The sequence below is a fragment of the Schistocerca nitens genome, chromosome 12 (genome assembly GCF_023898315.1).
Source record: "Schistocerca nitens isolate TAMUIC-IGC-003100 chromosome 12, iqSchNite1.1, whole genome shotgun sequence".
NCBI lineage: Eukaryota > Metazoa > Arthropoda > Insecta > Orthoptera > Acrididae > Schistocerca > Schistocerca nitens.
The window spans coordinates 124,018,514-124,041,379 of NC_064625.1; the positions used below are offsets into that span (position 1 = coordinate 124,018,514).

The 22,866-nt window shown below is 41.0% G+C and overlaps 1 protein-coding gene across 2 annotated transcripts in view; it reads right to left on the reverse strand.

Moving 5' to 3' along the window:
- LOC126215057 (uncharacterized) overlaps nucleotides 1–22,866 on the reverse strand; it is a 128,390-nt gene that overhangs the window by 95,151 nt on the left and 10,373 nt on the right. The window contains exon 2 of one of the 2 annotated variants that reach the window (XM_049941705.1): nucleotides 17,687–18,028. In XM_049941705.1, the coding sequence (XP_049797662.1) occupies nucleotides 17,687–17,943 (257 nt within the window). In that variant the 5' untranslated portion in view covers nucleotides 17,944–18,028. Of the gene's footprint in view, nucleotides 1–17,686; nucleotides 18,029–22,866 lie in introns of those variants that run through there. The other variant, XM_049941706.1, reaches the window with a different exon arrangement.

Here is a 22,866-nt window from a genome sequence, read left to right on the forward strand (position 1 = left end):
TGGGCCCCTGTGATTTACTTCTATTCCACAGACTGAAGAGAACCACCCAAATCATTTTGCCACCACAGATGAGAGAAAAACAGAAATGCTGAAGGAGATGAACACCATAACAAAAAGCGACTTCCAGAAGAGTTACCAAGATTGAAAAAAGTTCTTGCACAAGTGTATTATATCTGAGGCAGATTACTTTGAAGGGGACAAAGTTTATGATGATAAATACAAGGTGTACAACTCCGCTTCCGCCATTTGCCGATAGGTGGCAACAACGGTAAGTAGCAGTCAAAAGAAACAGATCGCAGACGTCGGGCAGTTAGCTTGGACCTCTGTCAACAATCTCATTCCAACATTAGTCGATTTGTGTCTCCATCATGAAGTTGTCCTACGACCCTAATTCTCGTCATTTGTGGGAGGTTTTACCATTTTGTTTCAGTATGAAGAAAACAGCGGCCAAGTCTCATCTAATGCTCTCAATTACATATGGTAAGGACGCTATTAGTGACAGAACATGCAGCAAGTGGTTTCAACGCTTCAAGAACGGTGATTTTAACGTCATAGACCAGCATAGTGGTGTAAGAGAATGTTTTCGAAGATGCAGAATTGGAGACATCGCCGAGTGAAGACTCACATCAAACTCGAGAAGAATTGGCACAATTCATGGGAGCGACACAGTAAGCCATTTCAAAATGTTTCAAGGCTATGGGCATGACTCAGAAAGAAGGAACTTTGGTCCATGTGAGCTGAAACCAAGAGACGTTGAACTGTGTGTGTGTGTGTGTGTGTGTGTGTGTGTGTGTGTGTGTGTGTGTGAACAGCTGCTTCAGAGGCAAAAATAGAAGGGATTTCTTATCGCATTGTGACTGACTATCACCTGTTTAGATGGCCTGGCTGACCAACACTTCCGATCTCATGAAGAAGTCACAAATCAGATCGATACGTGGATCACTTCAAAAGATGAACAATTTTTTCGACGTGGGATTCGTATTGCCCGAAAGATGGGAGAAAGTAGTGGCCAGTGATGGAAAATACTTTGAATGATACGTGTGCAACAAATTTGTTTCATTAAAGCCTCAAATGTTGGGGAAAATACGGAGGAAGCGAAGTTGTACCCCTTGTAGATCAAGATTTTTTAAGAGAAACAGAAATCCCTGTCACTTCTCCATCGTACCCCGTGCACACAATTATCATTTCAGCACCACCATACAAATTCTTTGGAATACCGTATTTACTCGAATATAAGCCGCACTCGAATCTAAGCCGCACCTGAAAAATGAGACTCGAAATCAAGGAAAAAAAATTTCCCGAATCTAAGCCGCACCTGAAATTTGAGACTCGAAATTCAAGGGGAGAGAAGAGGTTTAGGGCGCACCTCCAAATCGAAACAAAGTTGGTCCATTGTAATATGAGACACAATTTAGGTCGAATGAATGACGATACAGCTACAGTAGTTTGGTTCGAGTCGTAAGCTTAGCAGTTAAGCTTTACCAGGTAGCCATTGCTATGCGTCAGGCGCTCCGTCCGTATTTATACGGGTACCCTTCCTTTTTCACGTGCTTCATCTGGTTTGAATCTATTGCTTATTTTGTTTCGATCTGATAAGTGCCGTTTTCTTTGTTATAGGTGTTTACGTCACTCTAAGCTGAAAATACATTACTGTACTGTGTCATGCATTGTTTGTCGCATTCTGATAGTGCGTGTTTACGGACTGTCGCCGCTCGCGGCATGGCTTGCTTTTGTGCGCGCAACTGCCGCTAACAATAAAAAAAAAAAAAAAAAAAAAAAAGAGAGAGGAATCGTCTCATTAGCGAAACAATGGCAAGAGACTGCTATTTGTTGTTACTTACACTGCTGTTTCTTTGATAATGATCAACAAGAACCAAATAATAGACTGCGTATGATAAGACATGTTCTGAACGAGAGTTTAGCAAAAATTTTTCTCCGTTTGAAAATCTTTGCGGCCGCTTCTTTAGTACATCAAATTCTGCACAGAAATTAGAGTCATCTTAGATTTGAAAATCTAGTCAGTTGCCGTGCTTCATTTCTGACTGTATCACTATTCAGCATAAGAGTAATACGAATATAAACATGACACGATACATATATTCTTCCGCGTTTGCTGTTGTCTCACTCTAGTTTCGTAGTTTATTAGGCAGGCAAGATTTAAATGAGATAGCAGCAAACACAAAAGAAAACATGGCAAAATGTTTATATTCGTATTATTCTTATGGTGAAGAGAATACTGCATGTGATTCACAATTCATAAAAGTTCCTATTAGCAACCATCTCTTCTCACAGATAGGAAAAATTTCAGAACGTAGAGTTGGCCATATTGACAAAAACCCCTAACAGTCTTGCCAGTCGGATTTTCGTAGTACATTGAAATTCTGCTACATTCGAAGATGAACAATACAGAGTTTGTATTTACTTCGTTTGATAATATATGAAAATGCATTGGTCGAAACTCGGGGCGGAGAAAAAAAAGCTCGTCTTCTACCCTTTTTTTTTAATTTATTTACTGACGCAGAGGTTTTGGCGCCAGTATTTATCTTTGTGCCTACAAACCATGCCTGTGTAGCGCTACATATATTTCGACAGCAGAAGTTCGTTGTGGCGGCACCTACCAACATTTTTCAGAACTCCCGCTTGCTTTGCACTCGATTCTAAGCCGCAGGCGGTTTTTTGGATTACAAAAACCGGAAAAAAAGTGCGGCTTAGATTTGAGTAAATACAGTAACACCATCTACATTTTGCATAAAATCAAGGATTACTCGGCAAGTTTCTCCTTCGGAAATTGCATCTAAATGTTGGTGATTATGAGAAGATCATGTTGTATTTCATGTAAGGACAAGAAATGTCTACCAGCATGTGTCAAAATTGAATAGCAGGAGACTCGTGGAATCTGAAATTGGTTTATATAGTGAACTGCTGCTTACGTCAGTCAGAATCCCACAACTATCGTGCGAATATGTAATCTATACTCGATAGCGTGCACGATCGAGAGCCCCACCACACAATTGGAGCTGAGTAGACACGAATAACTCACTCATCGAAGTGGGATTGTACAGCAAGAGAAGCCTCCGTGCAGACAGGGTGATGCACTTTGAGTACCACAGACTGTCTGCATGGGAACCACTCTAGTGGTTCACTTAACTCTTTGATGCACAGATTTTATGTTTAATTAATTTTTTAATAAAACATGCATTTTCTATGTCTGGTGGGGTTGCTAATAAAGGAAAACATGAATTAAAATTTTTTATTGTATTGATTTTGGTTTTAGATGGTGGTATATATAATATACCACCATGCCACTTAGGGCCGTACCTAAAGTTTTTGAGATATCTTGGTTTGTGCTTGTAACTCACCTTTAAATTCTACTCTAAGCAGTAATAATTAGTATAATTAATGTAAAATAATTTTATTTCTGGCAATTGGTCATTTACAATACAAAATCAAATTACAAACCTTACAAATAAAATATGTTTCTTATTCCTTTTTGTGAAAATCTTGAAAGCACCTTTTTGTTTTGCTAAGGCACAAAGGCACTTTGCATTCAGCGCACATCCAGAAAGTGCGCACTTGCTTCTTTTTTGTACTGCATTTCGCACAACGTCTGGCGGTAGTACGCTCTGGCTGGTGGGATGAATTGTCGAGACGCTGGCGTGAGGAAACATATGGCTTGTTTTTCTTTACGTGGACTTGACTCTCATGAAGTCTAGATGGCCTCAATGGTGTTTTCTGGGTTACTAAGCTTTGCAGGATACTCATCCTGAAGACTTTGGCAGTCATTTTTTCTCTATCGCCTAGTTCCTTCCAAATTATATAGCTGTTGACGATACTGACATCAAGCAGGTGAAAGAATATTCGGTGCCACCACTTTTTACTTCTCCGGCTTATTTCATATGATTTTTTCAGTTGGTCGAACTTGTCGACATTGTTCATGTGTGCATTGTAATCCATCACTGCTTGAGGACAAGGTAGCTCTATGCGTGAACCATCTCTTTCACGGCGAGTCACTGTAGTAACTTCAGGACTGTGAAAATTTGAAAGGAGATGAACAGCTCTCTTATCTTTCCACTTCAAGTAGAGGATGCCACAGTTGCTGACCCTCCAGTCAAATTCACCTCTGCTTAATTCTTTGTCTGTTTTTAATTTGGGTAAATGTTTCCTTGTTGGTTGAACTGTCCCACAGGCATATATGTTTCTCTGCTGTAAACCAGCCAACAAGTTATAGCTATTGAAATAGTTGTCGAAATAAAGATAATGGCCTTTATTTACGAGTTCAGAGGACAAACTCAGCACTACATGCTCCCCAAGGCCTGTTTGCACTGTGTCACCTACTTTTCCGGTGTAAATATCAAATTTCAAGTTGTAAGAGGTCTTGTCACACAGCATCCACACTTTGTAACCACGCTTTATGGGTTTATCTCTCATGTATTGTTTCATACTGTTGCGGCCTTTGAATTTGATCATTGACTCATCAATTGCTAGGTGTTTGCTGGGTTGGTAACACTTGGAAAAAGATTCAGATAGTATCTTGATCACTGGTCGCAGCTTGTACAGTTTGTCATAACCTGGGTGTCCTTTTTCTGGATGCAATGTGTTATCATTCAGATGAATGTTCCTCAGTAACCATCCAAACCGATTTACTGCCATCAGAGATGCAATATAACGATCATGAAGTTCTGGGGCACTAGACCAGTAGTCTCTGTATGCTGGCATACGCTTTATACCCATCAAAATGTTGATTCCCAGGAAAGTTCGTATTTCATTGTCAGTTGTTGGAGTGAAAGACTTGCCAGATTGCGTCGCATATAAATTTGTTTGGAAAACGATTAGCTCAACTAGCTCTTTTGGAAATATTTTTTCGAATATATCGATAGGTTCTGGATCATCAATGTCCCTAATAAAAGCACTTGGTCCTGATTCACTGTCGAACTGCATTCCTGAGGTAGCATTGAATTGTTGTCCCCAAGTTGGCGCTGTGTCAGCAGCGCGTTTTGGCGGAGTGGACTCACTTTCTTCCTCGCTCTCTGAAACTTCGCCTTCAGACGACACAATAGCCTCCGCAACAATGCTTGCTTCATAATCAGATTCGTCATCTGTGGTGTCAACAGTGGAATCCTCGTCTGATGGAATTTCACACAATAATCGTTCGATTTCTTCATCTCGTAAGCCTCTTCTTGACATTTTCATTTTCAAACAACAGCCTGAATCCAAGTAAAGAATACGTAAGCAAAACAAAATGGAGAAAGAGCTAAAATAAGTCACAACACAATTAAAAACTAAACTTTGTAGCGGAGGATTTCGAATTTTATACTAGGAAACGAAATGCAATAGAATACTGCTACATGCACGGTGGTACAAATAATATACCACCAAAATAAATTGTATATAAATAACGGAAGATTGTGCATATGAATGTATACATGGGTTCATACCGTAGCTGTGACGTCCAAGATATGGAAAAAACACAGGCGCAACAAGAAATTCGTTATAAACCACTATTCACACGCAAAAACCATGCACAACTCAGCACGCAGCTTTCACAGTTGTAATCTATGCAATTCTTGGCGGGAACTGATTCCTTATAGGCAGTGAGTGCCATCTGTCTGATAAGTAGAGAACTAGGTGAGCATATTAGAGTGGTGGTCGTGCAGTTAAACCACTGTGCAAAGAGCCAAGAAAATTTTCAAAAGGTGGTATACTATGTATACCACCGTGCTCCAAAGAGTTAACACTGCAGCAGAATGTGACAGTGATCCATCTGAAGACAACACTGCCACCACATATTTTCAGCCAGGCCCGCAAAGGTGACAAATGTCACGGGATAGCGATATGCACACATACAGATGGCAGCAGCATCACGAACACGAGGTACGAAAGGGCGGGGCATTGTCGGAGCTGTCATTTGTACTCAGGTGATTCACGTGAAAAGCTTCCCGACAATTATGGCCACACAATGGGAATTAACAGAGTTTGCACACAAAATGGTAGTTGGAGCTAGACATGTGGGTTCGTAAAAGAGTACAATATTCCAAGAGCCACAGTGTCTAGACTGTACCGAGAATACCAAATATCACTCATCACCTCTCACCACATACAACTCGGTGGCTGACAGTCTTCACTTAACGACCGAGAACAGCGACATTTGTGTCGAGTTGTCAGTGCTGAAAGACAAGCGACACTGCACGAAATAACTTCAGAAATCAATTTGGAACGTACGACGAATGTACTCGTCGGGACAGTGTTGTGCAATTTGCCGTTGATGGCCTATCTTTAGCTTACAACCTTATCATTTGGATCCTAGATGACTGGAAAATCGTGGCCCGGTCAGATGAGTCCCGATTTCAGTTGGTAAGAGCTGATCTGATGATCCGTGGTCTAGGGATGCCGACACAGTGACTCGGCGTGTTCGGTCGGAGGGTTAGCTGCCCTCTGTAATAAAAAAACTGAGTTAATGTATCATCAATAAACTTCAACAAGTGCCATAGAATGTCCATCCCGAGTAAATACAACAATCAATTACGAACAAAATGGGAAAAAAAGGCGGGGGGGGGGGGGGGGGGGGGGGAAGGAGGAGGAATAGTGTCTTTGATTAGTAATCAAAACGTCCTTGGTCCTGGGTTCGAAACCACCACAGCTTAAATTTCGATTACTACGCAGCACTCATGGCCGAAGACTTCTGGCATAAGAAGTCAGCCTCATTCTGCCAACGGCCTTGTCAAAGACGGCAGAGGAGCGGACAGAGGTTCAGGGCACTCTCTTGAATGTGGGGTGGGAAACTGCCCCTAAAGGCAGAAGAATCAGCAAGGATCACGAGCACGAGGATGCAGAAGACAATGGAACCCACTGCATTAAAGACATGTAACTTGTATCCACAGGATGTGTGGCCTGTTACTGAAAAAGTATCACGATGATCTCTCCATTCGCAAAAGGTTCCGGAATAGTCCCCCATTCAGATCTCTGAGAGGGGACTGCTGAAGGGGAGGTGACCACGAAAAAAAGATTGAATAACCAATGAAAAGAGAAGTTGAGGCACAGAATATCAGAAGCTTGAATGTGGTAAGGAAGCTAGAAAATCTGAAAAGGGAAATGCAAAGGTTAAATATAGACATAGTAGGGGGTCAGTAAATTGAAATGGAAAGACAAGGATTTCTGGTCAGACGAGTATTAGGATAATAACAGCGGCATAAAATGGTGTAACAGTGGGTAGGATTCGTTATGAACAGGAAGGCAAAGAATGTGTTACTGTGAACAGTTCACTGATAGGATTGTTCTCATCAGAATTGACAGCAAACCCACACCGGCAATGATAGTTCAGGTAAACATGCTGATGTAACAAGCTGAAGATGATGAGATACAAAAAGTATGAGAATACTAAAAGGGTAACACAGTATGTAAAGAGAGATGAAAATCTAATAGTCATGGAGAACTGGAATGTGATTGTAGGGGGAGAAGAAAGGGTTACAGGAGAATATGAGCTTGGGACAAAGAACGAGAGAGGAGAAAGTTCTGTAATAAGTTGCAGATAATAATAGCAAATACTCTGTTGAAGAATCACAAGAGGAGAAGGTATACTTGGAAAAGGCCAGGTGATATGGGAAGGTTTCAGTTAGATTGCATGATGGTTGGACAGAGATTCCGAAATCAGATACTGGATTGCAAGGTGTACCCTGGAACTGATATAGACTCAAATCACAATGTAGAAGTGATGAAGAGTAGGCCAAAGTTTAAGACATTAGTCAGGAAGAATCAATGCACAAAGAAGTCTGACAAGGAAGTACTGAGGAATGATGAGATATGCTTTAACTTTTCTAAGACTATAGGTATAGAAATAAGGAATAGCTCAGTAGGCAGTACAGTTGAAGAGGAATGGACATCTCTAAAAAGAGCAATCACAGTTGAAAAGGAAAACATACATACACAGAAGGTAACTGCGGATAAACCATGGGCAAAGAAGATATACTTCAGCTGATGGATGAAAGAAGTAAATAAAAAATGTTCAGGGAAATTCAGGAATACAAAAAGATAAATAACTGAGGAATGAAATAAATAGGAAGTGCAGGGAAGCTAAGACAAAATAGCTGCATGAAAAATGTGAAGAAATCGAAAAATAAATTATTGTCATTAGGACTGAATCAGCAAACCGGAAAGTCAAAACAACCTTTGGTGACAATAAAAGCAAAGGTGATATTAAGAGTGCAACGGGAATTCCACTGTTAAATGCAGAGGAGAGAGCAGATAGGTGCAAAGAATACATTGAAAGCCTCTATGAGGGGGAAGATTTGTCTGATGTGATAGAAGGAACAGGAGTCAATTTAGAAGAGATAGGGGATCCAGTATTAGAATTAGAATTTAAAAGAGCTTTGGAGGACTTAACGTCAAATAAGGCAGAAGGGACAGATAACATTCCAGCAGAATTTCTAAAATAATTGGAAGAAGAGGCAACAAAATGACTATTCACGTTGATGTGTAAAACGTACGAGTCTGGCAACATCCCATCTGACTTTCGAAAAATATCATCCACACAATTCCGAAGACGATAAGATCTAACAAGTGCAAGAACTGTCTTACAATCAGCTTAACAGCTCATGGATTCAATATACAGAAGAATGGAAAAGAAAATTGAGGATGTATCCAATGACTATCCGTTTGGCTTCAGGAAACGTAAAGGCACCAGAGAGGCAATCCTGATGTTAAGGTTGATAATGGAAGCAAGACTAAAGATAGGATTTGTTGACCTGGAAAAAGCATTTGACAATTTATAATGGTGCAAGATGTTCAAATTTCTAAGAGAAATAGGGGTAATCTATAAGGAGAGGCAGGTAATATAAAATATGTACAAGAGCCAAGAGGGAATAATAAGAGTGGACGGCCAAGAACGAAGTGTTCAGACTAAAGAGGGTGTAAGACAGGGACGTAGTCTTTCGACCCTACTATTCAATCTGTACATCGAAGAAGCAATAGTGGAAATAAAAGAAAGGTTCAGGAGTCTAATTAAAATTTGAGGTGAAAGGATTTCAATGATACGATTTGCTGATGACATTGCAGTAGGGGAACAATAGATCTCATTTTCTCCCTCCGTCAGTTAATGGAGAAATATTGGGAAAAAGGAAAGGACTTGATAGTAGTATTCGTGGATTTGGTAAAAGCATATGACAGTGTACCAAGGGATAAAATATAGGAATGCTTGAGAAAACATAATGCTCCCGATTCATTGATTTAAAAAGTCCAGATGCTGTACGATGGTTGTGAGAGCAGTGTACAAGTAGGAAGTGGAAGATCAAAATGGTTTAAGACAAAGAGGTGTTCAGCAAGGCAGTTCACTCTCCCCTTTACTCTTCATTACACTTACGGACACAATCGTGAAAGAAATCAAGGGAGAAGAAAATAAAGATCTCAGTGCTTTTGTTTTTGCTGATGACATCGCCATTTGGGGAGAGACGGAAATGGAGGTTCAGAGGAGACTAGATTACTGGAACACAAAATTTAAAAATTTCAAGTTAACTGTGAGTAGGAACAAGACAGTGGCAATGAAGATGAGCAGGACACCCACACCTTGTCACATTGTACTGGAGGGGGAGAAGGTTGAATGTGTGAAAAGCTTCACACAATGGAAGTTCCAAACTAGAAGTCTTAAACAGAATAAGTAGAGGATCTAGCTTCTTCCACCAAGTACAAAATCTAATCTGGGACAAGGAAGTCCCTCAAAGAGCCAAACACACTTATCTCCTGCCAATCATGATGTATAGTCTAGAGGCCTGTGTCATAAATAAGAGAGAAAAGAGTCAAATACAAGCATATGAAATGAAGTTCCTTAGGTCAGCTCTACAAAAAACTAGGAGAGACAGAATCAGGAATGATTATGTAAGGAGAGACATGCAGGTGACATTGACTACAGAGGAGAGAATGAGTGCTTTGAGACTGAAGTGGTTCGGTCAAGTGAAGCAAATGCACGCAACTAACTCCACGCCAGTATTTGGAGGTGGAGGTACCAGGAATAAGACCAATTGGGCAGCCAAGAAAGAGGTGGACAGACCAGGTTAAGGAAGCTCTCAAGAGGAGAGGAATAATATGGGACGTAGTGGAGAAGGAAAAGCTATACCAGGACAGAAACCAATGGAGGCATACCGTTCACAAAGTTCCTACCCAGCTCGCTGGAAGGAAATCTTGATGATGATGATTATGATTGATTGCTATCCTCAATGAAAGTGAAGAAGAATTATATGATCTGTTGAACGGAATGAACAATCTGATGAGTACAGAATATGGACAGAGTAAATCAAAGAAAGACAAAAGCAATCAGAAGTAGCAGAAATGAGAACAGCAAGAATGGTCATGAAGAAATAAGCTGTGACATACAGAGCAAGGAGGGCATCAAAAGCAGACTAACACTGACAAAAAGGGCATTTCTGACCAAGAGAAGTCTGCTAGCATCAAACATAGGCCTTAATTTGAGGAAGAAATTTCTGAAAAGGTACGTTTGGAGCACAGCATTGTATAGTAGTGAAATATGGACTGTGGAAAAACAAACAGAAGAGAATCTAAGCATTTGAGATGTGGGGCTATAGATGAATATTGAAAATTAGGTGGATGGATAAGGTAAGGAATGAGGAGCTTCTGTGCAGAATCGGAGAAGAAAGGAATATGTGGAAAACAATGACAAGGAAAAGGGACACCTGTTAAGACATCGGGGAGTGACTTCTGTGGTACTAGAGGAAGCTATAGAGGGCAAAAACTAGAGGAAGACAGAGATTGGAATACATTCAGCAAATAATTGAGGATTTAGGTTGCAAATGCTATTCTGAGATGAAGAGGTTGGCACACGAGGGAATTCGTGGTGGGCCACATCAAACCAGTCAGAAGACACTTATCGTAGGTTTCGAGGGCAGTGTGGATCCCACGAAGCCATAGATGCAGGTTATAAACGAGGCACGTTGCAAGCTGGTGGTGGCTCCATAATGGTGTTGGCTGTGTTTACATGGAGTGGATTGGTACATCTGGTCCAACTGAACTGATCATTAACTGGACACGGTTATGTTCGACTACCTGGAGGCCGTTTGCAGCTATTCACGGACTTCACGTTCCCGAACAATGGTGCAATTTTTACGGATGACAATGCACTGTGTCACCGGGCCACAGTTATCTGCAATCGGTTTGAAGAACATTCAGGAGAATTTGAGTGTACGATTTGGCCAACCAAATCACCCGAAATGAATACTATCAAACATTTAGGGACATAATCAAAAGGTCAGTTCGTGCACAAAATGCTACACTGGCAACACCTACAGACGGCTACGGCACGGCTCAATATTTCTGCAGGGGACTTCCGACTTGTCGAGCCCGTGCCTTTGTCGGACAGGATATTAGGTGATATTCAACAATTTTTGCCACTTCAGTGTATTACCAGCTTGCATTTGTAATGGTCATGTAGATCCAGTAGCTGGCATGATAGTGTGGGGTCCTGCCAAGCATAAAGAACGATCACCTCCAGGTCATGTAGCTGGTAATTTTGGCATTAGCCATCACATTTCTGACATAGCAAGACTGGTGGCTGTAAGTTGCTCATGCTGTCCTGACCCATCTCAATACAAAGGGTGTTTCATTGTTGCCTCTCTGGCACATTCCTCTTATCTCTCGCACTCTGAAAATATCTGGTCATTATTTGCCGAGAGACTGGCACTGCACCACTCACCGGTCTCTGCAGCTGGTGAACTCTGACACAGACCGATGCAGCCGTATCTCTTATTCGAGCTCAGCCGATTCAGTGCCCGACCAGTACAGAGCCATTTTTGATGCCATAATGGGTGCTGCGTGCACTAAATGTTGCATCCTGTACAGCCCCGTATCAAGGGTAAATTTAATCGTCATGTATTCTTTCCATTATCTCTATATACAAAAGGCAATGTACTGATAGAATGACTTGCTGACTCGTCGTCATCACCCAGCCACAGCCACAACCACTCAGAATAGAAACTTGAAATTTGAAGAGGATGTTGATCTTATATTGTAGGCATTATTTGACAAGGGAGTTTTTTTAAATTCCACCCTAAGGCGGCTGAAAGAGGTGATGAAAGGTTATCTGAAAATTTGTTGCTCTTGAGGCACTTTTGTTTCTCAGTCAGAAACAAAGAGAGTTGTGTTTCAGAAGTTTTTCAAAAAATTTACCCCTATTGGGGGTGAAATAGTGGGTGAAAGATTTTTTGAAAATAAATCATTATCAAAGAACTATCAAAATATTTTTTGGCAACATCTATGATAACTGCTATTTGATTTCTCAGTTACAAATAAAAAAACTGTTTCACTATTAAGTACAACTCCAAAGTGGGTAAAAATCAGGGGTTAAGTGTCTTATGAATATACAGGATGAGCACAAAGTCTTGCCCTGATTATAACAATTTATTACAGAATAACCATTTGACATTATAATTTACATTTGATGCCATTACATAGGTTAGTGTTACTAGGTTTTTTTAAGACCACTTATGTTAGTAAACCTCAACGTGTGCTTCCTTGGTAGCTCTGAGAATGTCGAGGCGGTATTCCAGTTCCAGCCAGGTGTTTGTAACATGTTCTGTCACATACCCACAGCAGCTTGTATCCTAGCCTTCAGTTCGTCAATGTCAGCAACTGGTGTGACACAGGCTCTTTCCTTGATATAGCCCCGGAATAAAAGAAGCCAAGGGGCGTAACGTCTGGAGAGCGGGGTGGCCAGGGTGTTGGACCGTTCCTTTCAATCCACTGATCCGGACATTACTCCCCTCTCCAGACATTACACCGCTCGACTCCTGTTTGATGGGGCTATATCAAGGACATCTCTTCGTCACACCAGTTGCTGATGACGACAAAATGAAGACTACGATACAAGCCATTGTGGGTACTGTGACAGAACACATGTTACGAAACACCTGGCGGGATCTCGAATACCACCTCGACATTCTCCGAGCTACCAAGGGAGCACACATTGAGGTTTACTAATGTAAGTGGTCTTTAAAAAAAACTAGTAACACTAACCTATGTAACGGCATCAAATTTAACTTACTATGTCAAACGATTATTCAGTTATAAATTTTTATAATCAGGGCAAGACTTTGTGCTCACCCTGTATTTCATTGTGTATGCATTTCTATTTTGTATTTGTAACCCTGTATTCACCTGACCAGAAGGAGAAGGTTAATAATGAATAAGAAAATAGGAATGCGGCTAAGCTACTATGGACAGCATAGTGAACGTATTATCATAGCCGAGACAGACACGAAGCCACATCTACCACAGCAGAAGTAGTTTGCATGCCAACTAGCTCCACAGATGAAGAGATTGAAGAAATATACAATGAGATAAATGAAATAATTCAGATAGTTAAAGGACAGGAAAATTTAATCATGATATGGGACTGGAATTCGATAGTCATAAAACGAAGAGAAGGAGAAAAGTAGATGAATATGGACTAGGAGAAAAGAATGGAAGAAGAAGGCACCTGGTAAAATTTTGCACAGAGCATAATTTCGTCATTGCTACCACTTTGTTGAAGAATCATAAAAAAAGGTTGTATACATGGAAGACACCTGGAGCACTTGAAGGTTTCAGATCGATTATATGACGACTAGACAGATATCTAGAAACCAGATTTTAAACTCTGAGACATTTCAAGGGCAGATGTAGATTCTGACCTCAATTTATTGGTTATGAATTGTAGATTAAAACTGAATAAATTGGAAAAAGGTAGGAAATCAAGGAGAAGAAACCTGGATAAGTTGAAAGAACCACAGGTTGCTGAGACGTTCAGAGGGAGCAATATACAATGGTTGACTATAAAAGAGGAAGGAATACAGTGGAAGACAAATGCATAGTTTTAAGAGAGAAAATAGTGAAGGCAGCAGGGACTCAAATAGCTAAAGAAAAAGGGCCTAGTAGGAATCCTTGTATAACCAAGAGATATTGAATTTAATTGACGACGGGGGAGAATTTAAAAATTCAGCAAATGAAGCAGATTAAAGGAAATACAAAAGTTTAAAAATTGAGATTCACAGGAAGTGCAAAATTGCTAGCAGGAATGGCCAGATGACACATGTAAATATTCAGAAGTTTATTTCACTAGACAGATAATGCCCGCAGGAAAATTAAAGAGGCATTTAGGGAAAAGAGGACCACCTATACGAATATAAAAAATTCAGATGGTAAACAAGTCTTAAGAAAAAACGGGAAAGCTGAAAGATGGATGGAGTATATACAAGGGAGATGAACTTTAAAGCAATATTATACAAAGGGGAGTGGACACAGATGAAACTGAGATGGGAGATATGATACTGCAAGAAGAATTTGACAAAGCTCTGAAATATCTAAGATGAAAAAAGGCCATGGAAGTAGACAGCATTCCTTCAGAAGCACCAATTGCCTTGGAGAGCCAGCCATGACAAAACTCTTCCATCTGGTGTGCTACGTATATGAGACAGGCAAAATACACTGACTTCAATAAGAATACAATAATTCCAATTCTAAAGCAAACTGCTGTTGACAGGTGTGAAAATTACTGAATAATCAGTTTAATAAGTCATGGTTGCAAAATACCAACACGAATTTTCCACAGAGGAATGGAAAAAACTGGTAGAAGCAAACCTCAGGGAAAATCAGTTTGGATTCTGGAGAAATGTAGGAAAAAATGAGGCAATGATTCCTTATCTTAGAAGACAGGTTAAAGAAAGGCAAAGTTACATTTATAGCATTTGTGGACTTAGAGAAAGCTTTTGACAATGTTTGCTTGAATACTCGTCGAAATTCTGAAATTAGCAGGGGTAAACTATAGGGAGCGAAAGGCTATCTACAATTTGCACAGAAACCAGATGGCAGTTATAAGAGTCAAGGTGCATGAAAGGGAAGCAGTGGTTGAGAAGGGAGTCAGACAGGGTTGTAGCCTATCCCCGATGTTATTCTGTCTGTATATTGAGCAAGCAGTAAAGGAAACAAGAAAAATTTTGAGTACGAATTAATATTCAGGGAGAAGAAGTGACAACTTTGAGGTGTGCCCATGACATTGTAATTCTGTCAGAGACAAGAAATGACTTTAAAGAGCAGTTGAAGTGAATAGACAGTATCTTGAGAGGAGGATATACGATGAACGTCAACAAAAGCAAAACGAGGATAATAGAATGTAGTTTAATTAAATCAGGCGATGCTGAGGGAATTGGGTTACAAAATGAGACACAAAATAGTAGAAGAATTTTACTATTTGGGTAGCAAAATAACTGATGATGGTCAAAGCAGAGAGAATATAAAATGTAGCCTGGCAATGGCATGAAATGCATTTCTGAAAAAGAATTTTGTTAACATGGAATATAGATTTAAGTGTAACAATGTGTGGATATGAAAAGTGGACGATAAACAGTTCAGAGAAAAAGAGCATAGAAGCTTCCGAAATGTGGTGCTACAGAAGAATGCTGAAGATAAGATAGGTCAATCGTGCAATTAATGAAGAGGTACTGAATGGAATTGTGGAGACCAGGAATTAGTGAGACAACTTGACGAAAAGAAGGGATCGGCTGATAGGACACATTCTGAGAGATCAAGGGATCACCAATTTAGTATTTGAGGGAAGCGTGGGGGGTAAAGATCATAGAGGGCACTGAGAGGTGAATACAATAAGCAAATTCAGAAAGATATAGGTTGCAGTAGATATTCGGATATACTGGTGCCTCTTCTTTAGTCTTTTTCTTCTTCTTGTTTATCCTGGCTTCTCGAGATCTCTTGTGAAGAGACAATACAAGTTCCGTAGTGGTGTAGGACAATGAAGTTACACAACTGTTAATAATTTAGCTTTTGAAACTGCTGGTTTATTGGCACTTATGGGGAAAGAAAAACACTCTTACTATCATGCGGTCGCAAATCGTTCTAATGAATTAAGCTGCTTTACACTGTTGCTAGGCAACGTAATCAACATGGTGATACATGTCTCAATTATAACTGGACCTTGATATTTTGAATAAACTTTCGGTTCATTTTTTGTCGAAACCAGCACCTGTCTCAAAATTAATTTCCAACGTTGTGCAGTAAGTCGAAACACATTTGTAACTATTGTACATGATTTACTGGACAGCTTGATCACGCACTGGCATGTAACTTATTTCAAATAGAGTGCACAGGTTTCAGTTTGCCCTAATGGGCTAATTGACTCCCTTGTAATAACGTGATGTGTGTGTATCACGTAAAGTTTAAATGAAACAGGATTTACTCTCCATTTGGGTCAAGATCACAAAATGAAATTTACCACATAGGTCAGCGAACTGTACACGCGCACTTTTAGCACTCTAATTAATAACTCGACTCAGAGTAAAATCTGCACATGAATTCACACTTTTTTTATGCATACAAAATTCAAAACATCTTTATATTAAACAAATAAATTATGGCATGTAATTACTAATTAAACATTTCCAATTCTGTATAAACTTCAAGAACTTATTTCATAATCAATAAAATTTTATCGCCTGAGAGAAATTATTAGTTTGCTAAAATGGATTCAGATTACAGTCAACTTGTGTCTGGATGATGACGAAATGAATCGACACTTGCCTGGAACGAACGAAATACCTTTACTGAAAAATACTGTCCGCTGAGTAATTTACTGACTTTTGTAACAAATTTGGTACCCCTTGCATTGCTACACAGAGATGAAGAAACACACAAAAGATAGAGTAGCATTGAGAGTTGCACCAAACCGGTCTTCGGAGTGAAGACTACAACAGCAATGCATTTTTAAAGCTAAATCTTTGAAAACTGATATTTGGCTTCTCGGTAAAAAAACCACCATGTTTCACTGTCTTTGGAAATTCAACTACCTATGGGAGTGAAATAAGCCCGTGCTGATTCACCAACTCATCACTGCCCAACCCAAACCACTAAGAATATAAACTTAAAATTTGGAGAATGTGTGGACCTCGCTCTGTGTGCATCATTTACGAGAGGACTTTTCAAAATTCCACCCCTAAGGGAGCAAAACAGGTGATGAATTTTTTTTAATATTTCATTATGCAAGGAGATTTCAAGATAAATCAATAAAAATTTGTATTTGGCTTCATTGTTAGAAATAAAAAAAACACGTTTTACTGCTTTTGGAAATCAATCCTAAAGGGGGTGAATTAATGAACAGATAATTTTTTAGAAAATATTTTCTTACATGAAAAAAATTTTAACACTAAGACTACGGAAATTCGTGTTTCACTTTTCAATCGGATATAAACAAATATGTGTTAGGGGACGAAATATCGTCACAAGAAATCAAAATGCACAATTAAGAAAAACCTCTGATTTCTTGTCAGAAATACATTCAGGAAATATCACACTTGTACAGCCTCAATTAGAGTGAAAAGTTTAGAATTTGTTGCAATTTGTGACAACACAGACATTCTATTAAATAAGGAAAAACCTGTGCTTACCTTGCAGTCCACACGAGCAAAGGAGCGGGTGCTAAGCGAGTACCGTATATGCACAAAAAGTAAAATTTCATTATTTGCTATCATTTCTACAGTTTTAATGTGTAGCAGCATGCGTACAAGGTGAAACATAGTTAAAATACAAAACAACCACCGGTCGTTTAGTCGTCCGAATACAAACTGAAATTTAATAAAACAAAAGAGAACTTGCAGTATTCAGACTAAAGTCGACCGGAACGGTAACTGCCAGCACCTCCGCTTACCTTCCTCTGACGATGTACTCCTTGTCGAGCCAGAGTTTCGGGTCGTGTGCCAGGCGCCTCCAACGCAAGCAAACATTTTGTACATTGTCTATGAGCTCGTTAAAGCCGAGGGAGGAAAATATATTGATCAATATTTCATCTGGAAGCCGGTTAATATTTATACCGTGCACATCGGCCGCTACCTCCCTCTCTGGTCTCTCACCGTCACATCGGACCTTCGACGGAGGTTCGCCCCGTTCGCATCTGTCCTCTGCCATTCCTGCCGCGCCGCACAGCCGTCCACAAAGTGACAGACAATTCGGCGTTACAGAAGACTCAGATTACTGCAGGTGCATCCGGTTGCTGAAACCATAATTATTGACTCTTCCAATCAGTTTACCCATTATCAATAATGGATCACATTGCATAAGTCTACAAGTTTTAAAGATTACATCACAAGGATACACTACAACAGGGCTTCTCTAACATATTCCATATTGACCCCTTTCGAATAGCCACATCTCTCTGCGGCCTCCACTGACAGTTTTCAGACAAATCCTTCAGATATACAGAGCGCGCGCGCGCGCACACCCACACACACACACACACACACACACACACACACCTCCCAACTGATAACACTGTGGCAGCACTGCAGCTCGACTGGGATGAAGGGTCATGTCACGTGGAGTGAGGGAGTGGTGGTGGTGGTGGTGGTGGTGGTGGGTGGTGGTGGTGGGTGGTGGTGGTGGAGGAGGAGGAGGGGGGGGGGGGTGAGGGAGAGTGGCTGACAGCTGGAAGGGACACAGCTGTGCAATGTGCGGATCTAATGTCAGTGAGCTCGTGTGTGTGTGTGTGTGTGTGTGTGTGTGTGTGTGTGTGTGTGTGTGTGAGTGTGTGAGTGTGTGAGTGTGTGAGTGTGTGTGTGTAATCTGACTTTACAGATACTCAATGGCAAGGTTATCAGCACCCTGGCACATTTTAAAAGGAATGAACATGATTAAAATTGTTGCACACAGAGAGAATAAAACATCCAAAATGGCATTTGTGCATCCACTCCTACCTCACTCACAGAATCACTTTGTCTCACACCTCAAGAAAATGGAGAGAGGGTGAAAGGTGCTATACCAGCAATTCAAAACACAAGTAAAATAACAGAGGATCCACAACAACAGCACAGGCAAATGTGACCAGCTGACCACTTACAGAAACATGGGTAAGACCATCTCCCTCAAATCTTGGGAAAATATGTTGGACATTTCACAAAACTTTAAAACTCTAACCACATTTATTGGAAAGACACTTAAAATAGAGGTCAGGTCTGTGGCTACCCTCCGATATGAAAATAAAATGCAGTCTAACAAAATGTGGCAAACAGTATGTAATGTCTCTTGCAGCGGTCTCTCCGCGATATTTTCAGAAATTTTATAAATTATATAAGTCAGTACATATCTCAAAATATCTCTTCTTATCTTACCGATTATCAATGCAAAGTAGTTTCAAGCCCAATTATTCCTTGGAGCGTCCATTTACTCCATGGAATAGCTTCTCTGCTATCTATGTTTTCTCTTATAAAAAGAATAGAGGACTTCTTGCCGATTAGTCGTGAAAGGAGGAGGTATATGTATGTATTGTTGAGCTAGTCGCCATCTTGACGAGATTCTGTATAAGGAATTTAATACATGAACTAAACTAAAGTAAGTGTGTTCGCGTATTATTTAACTGTTTATTATTGACAGTGTCTGCTTACTACGCTGTGTTGCATGGGATCAGTGGGGAACGTCTGATTTACACTGGACGAACCTGCCGTTTTGTATGTTCATGATATCCAGTTATTTCAAATAAATAGGCTAACACGGTCTTACCAGCAGATCTCTGGTCTTCCCCATGTGATCACCGAAAGTTAATTATTATTACAAATGTTTCCAGGAGATCGACTGACAATTTTCGTCGCACCGAGACTTCGAAATTGCTTCAATGCCTTATGGAATTTAAGTTAAGCTCAATTTAATCAGGATGGAACAGTACTGAACTGTGTGAATGTGATAAGCCTGCTTTGTCAATGAAAATTCCCTTAATATATGCATGTTTTTACTATCCTGATCAGTGAAGCTAAATCAGGCCGGTGTGAGAGAGATTTTTCAAATTTTTGATCACAAAGAAAAAGAAAAATATTAAAAGTAGTCTGTACACCACGAGCACTGCACATTGCAGGGTCCTCTGTTCGGAGCAAGAAGACGTACATCACAGGGCTGTGCATACGTGAAGACGAGTAAAGAGATCCTCAGTCTGTCAAAGCAGCCGGAAGAGGTACGTCACAACCGTGTCGTGGGCTTTACGAGACGGAGCTTACTGTCTGTCACTTCCGACCACTGGTCCTCACGTCGACACAAGATGCCGTATCTCGGGAGCAATGCGAGAGTGTGCAGGGGGGCCAGTGAGCTCATTTTGGCTGCAGGTAGCAGAGCTGTGCGCAGTGCACGAGGGCGTGGCATTTTTTTTATTGGGAGGGAGAGGCAGAACAGAGGACAGGGAGGTTGCGGGATAGGTGTTTGTGCACGATCAGTGAGCAGAGCAGGGTGGAGTTCCATCGGTTTTGGTGACTGGGAGGCGTGGGGAGGGGGTGGGAAACTGCAAGGTCATCAGTCCCACAATCCAAGGTGGTAGAGATTAAGCTGATGGGAAATGAAAGCAGGCAAACAAAGACACAGAAGGCACAAAGGGTACGAAACAGGATGCGGGGAACGAAGGCAGGCGAGACCGGAAGGCACTCGAGAGGCACTCTGCCCGACAGGGACTCTGGCACCACTGCCCACCCGCCCCAATCCCACACCGTACTGTGATCGTGATGACATGAAAGACACCAGACGAAGATAATAGAATAGAAGAGGAAACAAAACAAAATAACCTCTACTTCTAGTAACATACATGGCTGCATCATCATCATTAACTTAAAAATCTCATGCTATGCAACAGGAAAAACATAAGGAAAAAGGGGAGAAGGGGGAGAAAAGTTGGCCATCCTGGAGGTAACACTGAGGGCCTTTTGAACCAGTGTTTGTGCTACCCGAGGGACTGCAATTCCAGAAGGAAATTCAGGTACTTACTTCCACGAGCACAAAATTTTCATAGGAAAAAAAAACAAGGACGGACACGAGTGTGCGAGAGACGACCCCTGACACCTGGGAAAAGAAAGGTGGGAGGGCACATTTAGTGCGAAGGGCCAATAGGGTGGGGTCAGTGCGACAAAATACAGATGACCGTGAGCAGATGCCCCTAACAAAAGGGGCTGGGAGAGAGAGGGGTGGCTCATTACTGAATAAAAAACGTGGACCAACTCAGTAAGGCCAATATCAAAGTAGTTTTTCTCACCAGGAAATGTGGAAGGAGAGTGCCCCATGGTGGGAGTCTCCTCAACTGCACGTAGTTTATAAGACAGTGGGGTGCCTTGCACAGAGCCTTGTACAGTATCTCTGAACCCTCTCGAGTGCCATCAAAATCCTATCAGGGAAAACAGCAGAACAACAGAGAGCATTCTCTTACTGGGATCCATCTGCACAAATAATTATAAAACTGTGGTACGTACTTAAAATGGACAAAAACTAAGTTGTAAAAACAAAATCTGGAGTACAAGTTTTCATGTGCTATGCCAAAATCACTTTGGGCCTCTGAAGACATCAAGGCGGCAATACGTTCCATCCCTGGCTGTGTATTTTGATGGCCAGGAGATCCAGATCTTTGAGACAGTCTGTAGCATGTATACCAAATGGTTTGGTCACCTGGGACAGATTCCTGAATAGTCGTTCAAAGGTGGGTCGGGCCACTGAACTAAATGTCAATGAATGAGATGACGCCGAGATTTTCAGTGCCTGTCGAGCCAAAAAGATATGTCGCCAAATCCAGAGTTGTGGTTCACCAGACTGAACTGGGCTGGTTCAAAAGGACCCATTCGATATCTGAATTCCCTGATTGTGGACAGCATCTAACATCAGGTAGGAAGGGTGGGCCGATCCGTAGACCACGCTGCCATAATCTAAGCATGATCAAACAAATTCCCTATAAAACTGCAGGATGGGGGACCTGTCAGCACCCCATGTTTTTCCACTAAGGCATTTCAAAATATTCAGTGACTGGAAGCCCTTTGTACATAGGTCTTTCAGGTGTGAGAGCCAAGTTAATTTAGAATCAAATGATAAAGCCAAAAAGCGCACAGTGTATTGAAGACTTAAAATACAGGGTGATTCAAAAAGAATACCACAACTTTAGGAATTTAAAACTCTGCAACGACAAAAGGCAGAGCTAAGCACTATCTGTCGGCGAATTAAGGGAGCTATAAAGTTTCATTTAGTTGTACATTTGTTCGCTTGAGGCGCTGTTGACTAGGCGTCAGCGTCAGTTGATGCTAAGATGGCGACCGCTCAACAGAAAGCTTTTTGTGTTATTGAGTACGGCAGAAGTGAATCGACGACAGTTGTTCAGCGTGCATTTCGAACGAAGTACGGTGTTAAACCTCCTGATAGGTGGTGTATTAAATGTTGGTATAAACAGTTTACAGAGAATGGGTGTTTGTGCAAAGGGAAAAGTTCTGGACGGCCGAGAACAAGTGATGAAAATGTAGCACGCATCCAGCAAGCATTTGTTCGCAGCCCACGATGGATCGGCCGCCAGGCAGCCCGTGACAGAGCACTTCATCACTGGCCTCCAAGAAGCCCTGATCTTACCCCCTGCGATTTTTTCTTATGGGGGTATGTTAAGGATATGGTGTTTCGGCCACCTCTCCCAGCCACCATTGATGATTTGAAACGAGAAATAACAGCAGCTATCCAAACTGTTACGCCTGATATGCTACAGAGAGTGTGGAATGAGTTGGAGTATCGGGTTGATATTGGTCGTGTGTCTGGAGGGGGCCATATTGAACATCTCTGAACTTGTTTTTGAGTGAAAAAAAACCTTTTTAAATACTCTTTGTAATGATGTATAACAGAAGGTTATATTATGTTTCTTTCATTAAATACACATTTTTAAAGTTGTGGTATTCTTTTTGAATCACCTTGTATTGTGGGCACTGGTTGGTTAAAACTCTTACGAGCACAGTTAAAATTGACACACGTAGTCTTCTCCGGTGAGAACCACAAATCAGTTGTCCAGGCCCAGGTATCCAGGCTCCTAATGGTCAGCTGTAGCTGCCTCATTGTCATAGT